Raw genomic sequence first — 13,357 nt, forward strand, 5'->3', positions numbered from 1 at the left:
AAATTCATAAAATTTTTATTTCTATAAAAATTTATTTTTATTTATTTTACATTTGTAAGTAAAAATATAAAAAGTACTTACTCGTTTTTACTGATATTGATTTCTTGTTTATTTGCCGCATTCCGTAATTCAATACCATTCATCATTAAGGACGAATAAATTGTTACAAACAATAAAAATATTGAATATATCAAGAGATTAGTTAGATGAAAATATTTTCCATAAGAGTTCCATTTCATTTGTAAATATTTTTGACTCAATGGATGAGCTAAAAGTTCGACGCGTCCATGGTTGACCATGGTCTTTAAAGCAATTGCAGAAAATTTGATGAAAAGAAAATATTAATATAAGAATTAAAATAAATATATATATTTTTTTAACATAAAGAATTTAGTAATTGAAATAATTATTTATATATTAAATTAAAATGAATAATGAAAAATTGTTAGGAACATGGACGAACGAGACGATTACAGTGCAATATTTACTCCAAAATTTAAACGTTTTAAATTCTCTAACTTTATCTTTTAATGTGCTAACAATTATTTTTAATACAATCACCTTAGACAAGTACAATTAGATTACTGAAGTCATTAAAAAAGTTGTGCAAAACAAAAAAAATTCAAAAAAACTTACATTAACTACACACAATGGCGCCGGTCGCCATTTTGGATCATTAAGTAGTAGCTTACGTTTTTCGATCTCTTCGTGAGATAGTTGGAATGGGTGGAAAGAGTACTTTATCTGTACATATAAATAATTTGAAATAAGATATTAGATTAATGAATTTCTATGTTTATAGATTATTCAGTTATTTTATTAAATAAAATTTTAATGGTAATTATTTAATCTACAATATTTTCAAATTGATAATTATTAAAACGGAGCTAGCGGCAAGAAGTGGGTACTAAGGCGTTTCGTCTATGTTTTGAATTTTGAAAAAAATATGGTTAATATCACAATGATAAAATATAAACTGAAATATAAACAAAAGACTTGTAAATTTTAATTTATTGATGGAGACAATCACTCCATCTGCTTACATTTAATGCTGGTAAAGGTGTTGGGTTACTTTGCAAAACTGGCTCACCAGTGCGTTCATCGATTTTGGCGAACATAAAATGACATTGCAAGAAAGCGAATGAATACTTAATCTACAGTCATAGAAGAATTTAAATTTAATAATGTCAACTTAAAGAAAATATATAGAATTATAAAGAACCTACTATTTGGTTCTTATAAACATATGGAATTAAATAAAAATACATAAATTGATTAATTTGTACAAAAATCATAAATAAAGAGATGATTAGTTGTTATTAACATATATGTTTCAAGATTTTTACTTAATATATTATTTATTTTCAGTAATTAGAAAAAAAACAAAGATTCATTTATATATACCTATTGTGTTAAGCAAGGATTTGAAAATATGTCTCAAGTTGTGAAAAAAATCTTCGCCCCTTTAGGCATAATGTCGCATTCTAAATTTTTGTAATATGTAGTACTAGTATCAAAAAAGTACATTTGTTCTCAATGTACCAGAAAATTTGGGTCTAAAAATAATATTAATAACTACAACTATCCCAATATTCGAAAGAAGGTTTATCAGTATAGGAATAGGTGTAGTATTTTTAAAATAAATTAAATAAATTTAAAAAATGTAATAAATAAATAAAAAAATAAATATTAAATTAGAAAAATAATTAAAAAAATAAATATAAAATAAAAAGTATATATATAAATTAAAATAGTTAAAGGATACAATATTATATAATGTCATATATATATATATTATATATTATTATATAAATATAATATTATTATATTAAAATGTTATAAACACAATATTATATAAATGTGATTAAACACATTGAATCATCCTCTTTATCCTTTTTTACATTTTGTCACAACAAAATCAAACTCACTATAATCCTTTTCGAATGAACTTTACTTCTTTATGTAAAAGTATATCATATTATGAGGATATGGATGTTGTATCTTCTTTTAAATAAGTGCGTATTACAAGAATACGAAACAGTACTGAACGATATACAGTATTCAGTAATACTAGTGTATCAAAAACGCACTATCAGAACAGTACACCTAATAGTTTCAAAGTCTTTCGCGAACAACACACTAAAATAGTGCTATACTGTGTCAGACCATCTCATACATAATATTGAATGAATATATTATTTATTCATGAAAGTTGTGTAAACTATAGCGAAGTTATTTTTTAGTTATTTTTTTTTATAAAGACAAACATTTAAACTATAGTGTCCAACTTTATTATACAAAATTTGAAGTGAACTTTTTATGAATGTAGTGTAGTTTTAAGTAAATTTTTTTTGAAAATTAGTGTACTTTTGAATAATCTTTTTAAGAACACAAACACTAAAAGAACACTAAAATATAGCATACTGTATACAACTTTTTTATACTTATTTCGTGATGAACATTTTAATGATAATGATAATTAATAAATCTATTGTGCTTTTTATCGAAATTATCATTAACGTGATATACCTTCTGTTCATTCATTCCACAATTCAATGATGTTTTAATAAACGTAGTGTACTTTTCAGCAAACGTAGTGTGTTGTATAGTCAAATTTTTACGATTACAAACACTAAAATTATTATGTACTATATAAATTTTTATTGAACATTCTAGTGGTCTACTTATGAACATAATGTACTTCTTAGCAAAGTTTTGATGAAGACAGTGCAATTTTCAAGGAACTTTTTATGAATGTAATGAATGTTTTAGTTAAAATTTCACTATTAAAGTGAATTCTAGTGAAAAAGGATAGTGACAGAACAACAAAATACGTTGTGTAACCAGTTTAAGCCATTTTTTTAGTATATTTTTTATTGTTATTCGGCACTATAATTTATTATAGTAAAAAACACTATTTTTTAGCGTTTATTTTTGGTGTTAGGTAAAAAGAATATTTTCGATATGTTTTTAGTCTGTGTTTTTTGTTGATTCGTGTCGAAAACAGAAAAAAAATTATATTTATATATATAATACAAATAGAGGAGATATCAAAACATTACAAAATAAATTATCATAAATTGAGAAGTACATATGTAATGTTGTTAAGTTAATACTTAGAATGGTCATTACTAAAATGACGTAAGAATGGTAAAGACACTTGCCCCATAAATCAATTAAACATTAACAATAACATTGACCATTTTTATTAAGTAACCTTTTATCAGGTAACATAGAGTCAGGTTTTATACATAAATAACTAGCTTTTACAGCACTATAGTTCTAGACTTTTTTGTTTCATGTTTTACTTATTTGTAACATATTACTCACAATCCTTAGGCCTTAGGTATTATACTTAACCCTTGACGCAAATCTTTTGGGGGCAACAATTTCTTTTGTCTTTATGGGTATTAAGTACTAATACTAGTACTAATAAGTATTAATACTTGAAGTATTGTGTCAGTTAAAATAAATCCCACTTTAGGATGCAAAATAGACAACTTTAATATAGGCGATGTGAGCAAAAAAGATCCTGAATAAATTTAATATTATTACAATTGCAGTTTGTAAAGTTTTTTTATGAATTCGGATGCACTATGCTTGAAATCGGATGCTTGAAAAGTGAGATATATATGTTACTATAACTTGAAAAATTAGAGTTTTTTAATTAGATGACTTAATTAAAGATAAATAGATATCAATAGGATTTTAAATTACTTATTATATAAATAAGACATGGTTTAGGTCTTTAGACTATATACGATTTCAAATTTAAAGATTTCATTTTATACAAACATAAATTTACAATGTATATAAGTTTAACATTGTTCTTTAATATTAAGTTTCATACTTTCAACTTTCGTGTCATCAATAAGATACTCTTGCTTAACAAGGGTTATTTCACTTCAGATTGATTTAGTATGAGTAAGGTTGCAAAGCATTTTCAGTCAATTTATCACAAAATTTATCATGGATATTTTTTTAAGTTTATATTTTTTGAAGTGCAAGAACTCAGTGCAAATATTAAATTCACTTAAAAGTGGTTTATGTACTTTTACATACAATATTTTTATTTCATTTTCTAATATTTGTTCTGTTAGTTTTTAATATTTATTCAAATAAGTTTGCATTTTAACAAATATTTAAAAATTTTATATCAACGATAACTTACGTAAAAACTTTTGGAGTCCTTTTTGCAATTAGCCTTAGTAATGCATTTGTCCTGTACGGCTTCAAACACTTTTGGCATAGATGCAATAAGTGCTAAGGTTACACAAGGATGCTTGTCGGACTTTAGTATCATAACCTCATTGGCGCGCTCTTCATGCGTAACCATAGCTAAAGCTGCCTCCGGATATTTGTAATAGATTGCATAGTCAATAGCGCTCATGTCCATATAATTGTAAAGCAATTTGCAGTTCATTGAAAGCAACACAGAAATTGACTGAGGCTTATTTTCCATTGTAGCTAAATGCAATGCGGTATTCTGATAATAAATTATACAATAAATATTAAAATACAATAAAATAAAATAAATTTAATTTAACTTACACCATCCTTATCAACCTGATCCAGTAAATGTGAATGCACAGAATGCAGTAATTCAATGGTTTGTGTATAACCAGACATAGCGGCCAGTTGCAATGGATTGCGTCCATTATGATCCCGATGTAGTAAAGCACCACGATTTAACAATAATTGTACTACACGTGTATGTCCTTGCTGTGAAGCAATGTGTAAAGGTGTCATGCCAACACCATCACTTTCATTTATAATGAAGGAGCCTTTTTCGGAGTCTAACAATTGTCGCACTGTATTGTAACGACCGTAACGTGCTGCAAAGTGTAGTGGACTTTCATTATTATTATTTTTGAGATTAATACAAGCGCCCAAACGGATGAGATTTTCAAGTGAACGTATATGTCCATCACGACTGGCATAATGCAATGGTGAACAACCAGTATTATCTTTTTCATTAAGCAAATGTTCCAATTGTGAATGTGATTGAGTCTTACTGACTTCTTCAGCAAAATCTGGTAAACGTCCACCGTTCATAATGACAAAGTGTAGCACATTTCGTGCATTCGAATCCTTTTCGCTTATATTTGCTCCTAGACGTATAAGTACATGTACAGTTTTCCAACCACATCTGGATGCAGCTAAAAGCAAAGGTGAACGATGCTCTTTATCCAGTGCATTGATATCAGCACCCTCTCTAATTAAATACTCAACGATATCGGGATGATCAAACATAGATGCACAGTGTAAAGGTGTCATTTTCTGTACGTCTGTGCAACTAAGACAGATTCTTTTCTCAAGCGGTTGCATTGTAAACATTAACTTGACAATTTCAATTGCACCCTACGAATAAATTATTAAAATGAATATTTATGTGTGTATAAAATATTATGGATAATTTCAAGATACTATTTAAATGCAATTTTCATGCAATTTTATTTTCGATTAGTAAATCTGGAGCAAAATATGTAACACTCGAGATTAATTTATAACACTAAATATTTTGCCAGAATAGCATGATTACCCTGATATTAAACAACTTCTTTATATGATTTCACAGATAAACTCTGAATTGATTCGATGTAAAAATTGTAATGCCTTGTATTCACTATGTCATTTTCATGTCAAATATTGTCAGTATAATCAAAACGGGTAGTCATATGATGTCATATTCGCATTCTCTTAATGACAACGCATTTGACACACCAGTCAATTATAATTGACTTAGTGAAAACTAAGCATAAGTGTGTACGACCTAAAAAAATGGTCAATTGGACAATATAATTTGACAGATCGAGAGAAAATCTAGACTGAATCCAGATTACATATTAAAAAAAATTTATAATAAAACCTTGAAATAAATTTTTAAAAATGTATTTTAAAAGTGTACGTTTGATATTATCTTTCTAATATTATTGAATATAAAATTTTAAATAATTGCAATAATTAAAGATTGCAGCTAATAGACCTTTACCTCTATTTTTACTGACATTTAGATACAATACGCAAATTAAGTTCAAGAACTGATGCTGTTGGCAACTAATCAATTCTTTAATTATTTGCATTAAAATGTTTGTAATTTCTAGGAACCACATTAGTTAAAGTGCAGTTGTGAAACATTCCAAGAGAAACTTCTCCAAAATTCATGTAATTTTGTGTATATGAAATACACGAGTGCATATTCGAGTGTAAAAATAGGTAAATATTGTGATTGAACGCATACATCATTAGTTCTGTGTATGTGTGACTTTAATTTTATAAAACATGTAGTCCTTACATACTGTAATATAAAATTATACAATTTAATTAATGGTTTACCTTAAGGCATAAGTGCGAAATAATAAATTATACAAAGTATAAGTTCTTGTATTTCATTAGAAAAAAGTGTGAGGATATATACTATTGGAACATTTATCCGAAGGTGCAAATTTGGCACAATTGCCATCTGGTGACATAATCTCTCAGTTATTTGTTGGAAAATTTGTGCAAAAATCGACCAGGATCCCTTGTCATGTCCTGTATTCTTTATCTAACACTGATCATCCTTGAAGAACTTGAGATGTTAACGTTGACTTTTAATCACTTTAAAGTGATTGTTATTCTATAATAGATGCATTTATATCCTCAATTGCAGAATATGAGGGATTAACAAGTACTTTAAGTGAAACTCGAATGTTATTGCAGATGCCGATGTACTTTTTTTGCCATTACTTTTTAGTAATACAGCAAGCTATTGTAGTTAACTACTTCCTGGTTTAAAAACAATTCGTTGGTATTATCTTTGTATGGATGTTTAATAAATCCATTAATTCGCGAACCTAAACTTTCATAAGCAAATGTTTAAGACGCATCTTCAAAATATGGTGGCCAGAACGCACCTCTAACGTGGAATTGTGGAAAACAGCGAACATACAAAGCATCGAGAACGAAATCAAAAAAACGAATTGGCAATGGATCGGACATACGTTACGCAAGTTGAATTCCTGCATCGTTAAGCAAATCCTGAAGTGGAACCCGCACGGAAGTCGCCGGCCTGGCGCTCCTTCAAGAACATGGCGAAGGACAATTGATACCGAACTAACATCAGCGCGCTACTCATGGAACGACAGCTCCAAATAGAATACGATCCAGAGGAATTGTTGAGGTCCTGTGCTCTGCTGGAAGTTAATGCAACAAAGAAGATTATGTTTGTAGTACGTACCAAACTTAGTACCAAAGAAGATTGTGAAGCCATAAGTGTATAATATAAATGAGTGAACTGTCTGAAGTAGATCTCTGACTAAGAGTCATCGTTTTGTATAAAAAGCGATACAAATTAATTTAGTTATAATATATTTTAAATTAACTGCTATCAGAATTATTAAACATGTATGTTTCTTTATTTTCAATAATTTCAGTCTTTTAGCATTAAAGTCCATTTTCCATTAATATTTTTTATTTAAAATTTATGCAATGGTGTTCTTTGATAGAAGGTAAAAGACTATTTAATATAAAAAAATTAAATATATATAAAATTAATTAATACAGAAAAGCAATATTTTTTCTAAAGGACAACTACGGTTGTTAACCTTAACATCTGCAGGCATATCAATTTTCGTTCAAGATATTTTTTGTCCTTAAATCTTAAAGATAAATTATGCTCAAACCTTGTCGAGGGTTCTTTTTTTTTTTATTTTTTATAAAATATAATTTAGAGAACTGAGTTTTTAGAACTTTAGATTTTGCAAAAAATTATATTATATCAAGTTTCCTTTAAAAGGTAATACTGTTTTGAATATCCAAAGATACTTTCATTACTACTTCTTGTAGGATTTTGTCACGTATCGTACGTCACTGATTCTGTTAAAGGAAATTCTGTTTAAACAAAACTCTTATACTAATTTTGTTGAAAGAATTTCTATTGACTTTGAAGTTTAAACAAAAATTTAGTTCAGAATATTTCTGAAAATACTTAAATACTTATAGTTTCACTATTGAAACAAACGAAGTACAATTATTGAACAACCTTCGTACCACAAAATGTGATATATATTTTCCAATTTTAATAAAATATGTTGAATGAAATTGAATTAATTTAAATATTTCCAGTTTCAGAACTGCAAAGACTTCTTCTTTGATTTAAACGAGCAGTCAATTTCTACGTAAAAATGCCAAACATGCTTCAAATATTCGCGTCATTGTCTGAATTACTATTGGAACTCACTGAAGTAATGCGTGGTATGCGTAAAATTTCCTTTTTTTCCAGCAACTGTCAATATTTGTAAATATACGGAATCTGATTTATAGACACATTTTGCTATAATAATTTTAAAGTAACATTTTCATGTAATTTTCCAAATACGTGTAGGTATAACGACAAAACAATAATAATTTTTACTTTATCTGCTACGTACTTTTATCTTTTTTAATCTATATGTACCTTCTGCTCAAAAAGTAACCGGATTTTGTTGTTTGTTAACTACTCCTTAAGTATGTTAATAGACCTTTTCCAAAAATTTTGTTATGTTGGTACACTCTTTCTTGACATATGGTACAAATTTGAGCGCCATCTGTTAATTAGTTTGCTTACAGCAACTGTTAATGTGAAAGTACATTAAGTGCATTTAGCGATTTTAACTATGGAAAATTCTTTAGGTACGCGATTTTTTGAATTAACACGGCACCACTGTCATTGCTCAGGGACCATATTCACCAGATCTGAAACCGTGCGACTTTGGCATATGTGTATCGCTTCAGAAGGTGCATATTTTGAAGGAGATAAAATAAATTTGGAATAAAATTTAAATTTGTGTTTTATTTACAAAATCCGAGTACTTTTTGAGCAGAAGGTATCTAAATATATTTACAAGCTTTCCTATTAAATATATGACACTTACCTGAGCACACGCCAAGTGCACTGGCGTAGAAAGATCGTGTTGTTGTGTCGATATTTTAGCTCCTGATTTGAGACATAATTCCACAGCTTTGATATCACCTCCATGCACTGCAGAGTGCAGTGGTACATTACCTTCCGAATCGTAAAACGATATCATTTCCTCACGTGTGCAACCGCGTTGTTCGCCCCACTATTTAGAAATGAGAAAAATTATAATTATAGAACTATTTAACATATAATACATGAGATTTTTTCATTCAAATTATATGCTAAATATTTAAATGTCAAGTTATTTTATTTGAAAAGTTCTTACGCTTTAATGTCCGAATCTAATAAAGATTCTTGGTAATTGTTTTCTATCTACTAAAGTATTTAACAAATAAAGCTTAACATTCAGAAGCATCCTATTCTTGTCTTTGTGAAGATATACACAAGTGGGTTTATATTTATACTATTTAGTTTTTAACATGCGGATTATATAGAAAATGCTTTAGATTTATTCATGCAACAAATATTCCTACAGAAACTATGTTTTACCACAATTTTATTTAATTCAATTTATTACTGAAAAGTTCTTTGAAGAAGATTTAAACGTATAAAGATGCATCGTTAGCAAGCATTTATCATTTAAAATTAAGTTATAAAATAGTTTAGCAGATAAAACAAAAGTTAGCCATACACTGCGTATGAGTAACAATTTTTGTGTAAAACTTTTTTAAAAATATGGAATCAAACTTAAAAAAAAAGTAGAAATTGAGTTGAATGTTGTTTGATTGTAGTATATAGATTTAATATTGAATATCTCAAATATCTATTATTTTATTGGGCAATTTAAATTCAATAAATAGTAATTTTATTGTTTAAATTCAATAAACATGTTAAGCACAATTATACTTTATTTGAGATAATTTTTCGATTCTATGTTTTTCAATATTCTTAAGACACAACATACAATTAAAACTAATTTATTTAAAAAAATTAAAATTAATTAAATATATAATACGAGGTCAAACTATGAAGCAACTATGAATTGCTGAAAAAGAGTATTCTTAGTTATTGCTTTTAGTCTCTCCTTCTGAAATTTCAAGCCTTCACCTGTACGTGGTGACCCTATCAATCCTAACAACATTCTCTAAGATTGGACACCCAACCCCAGTAGACGACAAGGTACGCGATAGAGGAGTACTGGAAGTTTTTGAAGCAACTATGAATTGCTAGAAAAGAGTAGCCTTAGTTACTGCCTTAAGTCTCTCCTTCTGCAAATTCCAGCCTCCACCTGCACTTGGTGACCCTGTCAACCCTAGTAATATTTTCTAACATTGGATACCCAACCTCAGTAGACGACAAGGTACGCGAAAGAGGAGTACTGAAAGTTTACGCCAGTTTAGTGTGTAGTAGGATAAGGTGAAGGCGGATGAACTTAAACAAAAGTCAACGGCAGTTGCAACGGATTTAGTTAGGAAATCTATCGAAGTACTATATGATCCGCGTTAAAGTGGTAAATTAGCCGGATAAGATCTTTTTTCGTACTCGAGAAACGGTAAAAAAGCTACGCTATGCTTCAATAGGAGCGATAGTTAAACACATATCTGTGTATTTGTTATCATCAAGGGATTAAAAAAAAAATAAAATAAAGTAAAATAATATACAATTAAAATTAATTAAAATAGAAATGTATAAATAAATGTTTAAGTTTTATAATTTTAAATATATGTAAAAAAACTTTTTAAAAGCCTTTAACCAAAAATATAATTTACAAAAAAAAAATATGACATATTTACATCAAATGAAAAATAATAATTTTTTTAAGATTTACTTTAAATAAGGTACTAATTATGCATAATAGAGAACTACTCATGACGTGAGAAATTATTTCATAATTATTTGATGTAATTGCCTCGTTTAAATTTCTGTAAGATATTTTAATTTATGAGCCTAGCCAGAAGAACGGAGTATAGCGGAGCAGAAGAACGGAGAGGCACATGTGACGTATTTCCATTTATAAAATAAAATTATATATTAATTACTCTACAACAGTTTTTAGCTTATTTAAAAACCTTTGCAATCGATGTATCACATTTAAGAAGAAGAGGGGACAATATTTTAATTGAAATCTGACATAGTTTTAGGAGGAATAACTATAAAAATGAGAAATATTTTAACTAAAAAAAAAAGTATTCACATTTTCTAAAAAAAATCATTTGATTATGTATAAAGAATATGATAATAATCAATGGAGTTGATAATAAAAGGTAAAAAAGAGGAATTAAAAAATTAGATATATCAAAAGTTACAACAATTTCCATTGAAACAGAGTAGGTGTAATATTAGCTTCTCCTTAAATTCTCTTTCGATAATTTTATGATATCGGGTGCTAAAAACCGACCACCGTTTTCAGATATATATTTGAATAAAAATGATCTATATCAAAAACTAATATTTTGTATTGGCTTGACATATGGATACTAACACCATCTAACGACGAAATATAGTAGAGACTATTTTTATTACCTAACATATGTTATACTACAAAATTAATACATATATAAAAATTTTAAAAAATAATATCAAAATACAAAGAAATAATTTTTAAAAATATCGGTGAATCAACACTTATTGTATTTAATTATAAGTAATCATAGAGTAAGATATAAGATATTGAAAGATATACGGACGCAAACAAAGCAACAATAAATACAATCAAAACATTTGGTTTTAAAGATACTCGCCTGGAAAAAAACTTCCATCGTTTTGGAGCTAGCATTTTTTGCCGCTTCATGTATGGGATAGTAACCATTGTTGCAGGGTCTACGGGGGCATGCACCAAATTCAGTTATCTGTAAAAATACCATATAACATACTCAATATTTTTAATTACAACTGACTATGCTAAAGTAAAATAATGTATAATGAAAGTCAATATAAATTGAAAATCAGAATACACGCACATATATCATGCAAACCCATTAAGCAAATTAAAAAGAATTTGTTAGTAAATAACATATGAATAATAAGTAAAATAAATAACTAATATAGTTGAGTAAAAAAAAAATTAATATGTTATAGAAATAATTAATTTATATACAAATATATAAAACATTGCCAAAATTTATTATCAATAAGTTTGTACATTTTTTTAGGGATTAATCCTTGACTTCTTTTTCAGATTGTTACTGTAATTAGTATTACAGATCTTCGGATAAGGTTTTTATTTGCCTTTCTAATGGGTAATAATAATATTAGTAATTGATCAGTAATCAGTAATTTTGAAAATGTACACTGCGTTTATGTTCTACATAAATCAACTAGAGGGTGAAATATGAACAATTGCTCCTATAGATTCCAGTTGAGAGATGTTTGATCATAATATTTATAACACAGAGATATCTTTATCTTTAAAGACTTTAAATATGTCTTTAATTATTAAAGAGTAATAAGTGTATTTGGCAATTAAAGTTTTTATTTTTATGTTGATTTTAAGTTCTTTATACATTTATTAATATGATTGTATGTGATTACAAGTTTTTTTAACAAAATTAATATTGGCCTTGTCTTGAATTTTTTTGCCGCAGAAAAGATTCAAAGAATTGAAGCACTTTATATATGGTTTATGTATCTTATTATTTTTAAGACTAAGAAGCAATAAAGAGCAGCCAATAATGTTATTTTTGTAAGACTTCAAAAAGTTCTACTAAAGCTGTATATATATATCAGTGGTCCTTAACCGGTGGTCCGCGAACCATACGATATCTACAAGATGGTTAAAATTGATCCGTGAATCTGGTATTCCAATTCACAAATTGTAATTTGTCCACTGAGACTTCACTTTTTAGAAAAAAAAAAATTTAAAAATTTTATATTTATATAATGTACCTATGCACTTACATAATTCATTTTATATAATACCAGAGATGCATAAAGCATATTAAAAACAACAATATCATGTGGTCCTAGAGGAAAAGAAGGTTGGGAACTACTGATTTATATAGATGCCGATAATTTTTTAATATAAATAAAATAAATTATGGAAAAATGTAAACAGAGTGATCAATTATGAAGGAAGTTCTTTAAATATAATAGAAATGTTTCCTTTTTCCCACCCAATATTTCATTCATAACTTTTGTGTCTTATAATATATTTTTTATAAGTTCATATAAAAATAAAGACTAAAGTCCGAAAAATAATTCCACATTAATTCCATTGCGATACATTGACCGCTTGTTTTTTTACAATGTTTTAAAAATATTCTTTTATACAAATTAACCTTTTTGTTTTAATTTATTTATTCCAATTGAAATAAATTATAGAAAGAAATAAGTAAATATAAAATATTTAATATTTATTTAAATTAAAACTAATATACAATAAAATAGGATGTTAATTTAAATCAGAAATTAAATATTGCAGTTTATTTAGATACGACACTGACTTATAGTTTTACTATTTAATAATGTTTAGTACAT

General features: G+C 27.4%; 1 protein-coding gene across 1 annotated transcript in view; it reads right to left on the reverse strand.

Moving 5' to 3' along the window:
• LOC119683471 (transient receptor potential cation channel subfamily A member 1) overlaps positions 1-13,357 on the reverse strand; it is a 36,371-nt gene that overhangs the window by 5,032 nt on the left and 17,982 nt on the right. Inside the window, exons 6-11 of the mRNA XM_038097158.1 lie at positions 11,623-11,730; positions 8,895-9,083; positions 4,552-5,361; positions 4,172-4,486; positions 1,044-1,154; positions 82-302 (exon numbers count right to left, since the gene is read on the reverse strand). Coding sequence (XP_037953086.1) covers positions 82-302; positions 1,044-1,154; positions 4,172-4,486; positions 4,552-5,361; positions 8,895-9,083; positions 11,623-11,730 — 1,754 coding nt within the window. The remainder of the gene's footprint in view (positions 1-81; positions 303-1,043; positions 1,155-4,171; positions 4,487-4,551; positions 5,362-8,894; positions 9,084-11,622; positions 11,731-13,357) is intronic.

This window comes from Teleopsis dalmanni, chromosome 1 (assembly GCF_002237135.1).
Source record: "Teleopsis dalmanni isolate 2A chromosome 1, ASM223713v2, whole genome shotgun sequence".
NCBI classification, from domain to species: Eukaryota; Metazoa; Arthropoda; class Insecta; order Diptera; family Diopsidae; genus Teleopsis; species Teleopsis dalmanni.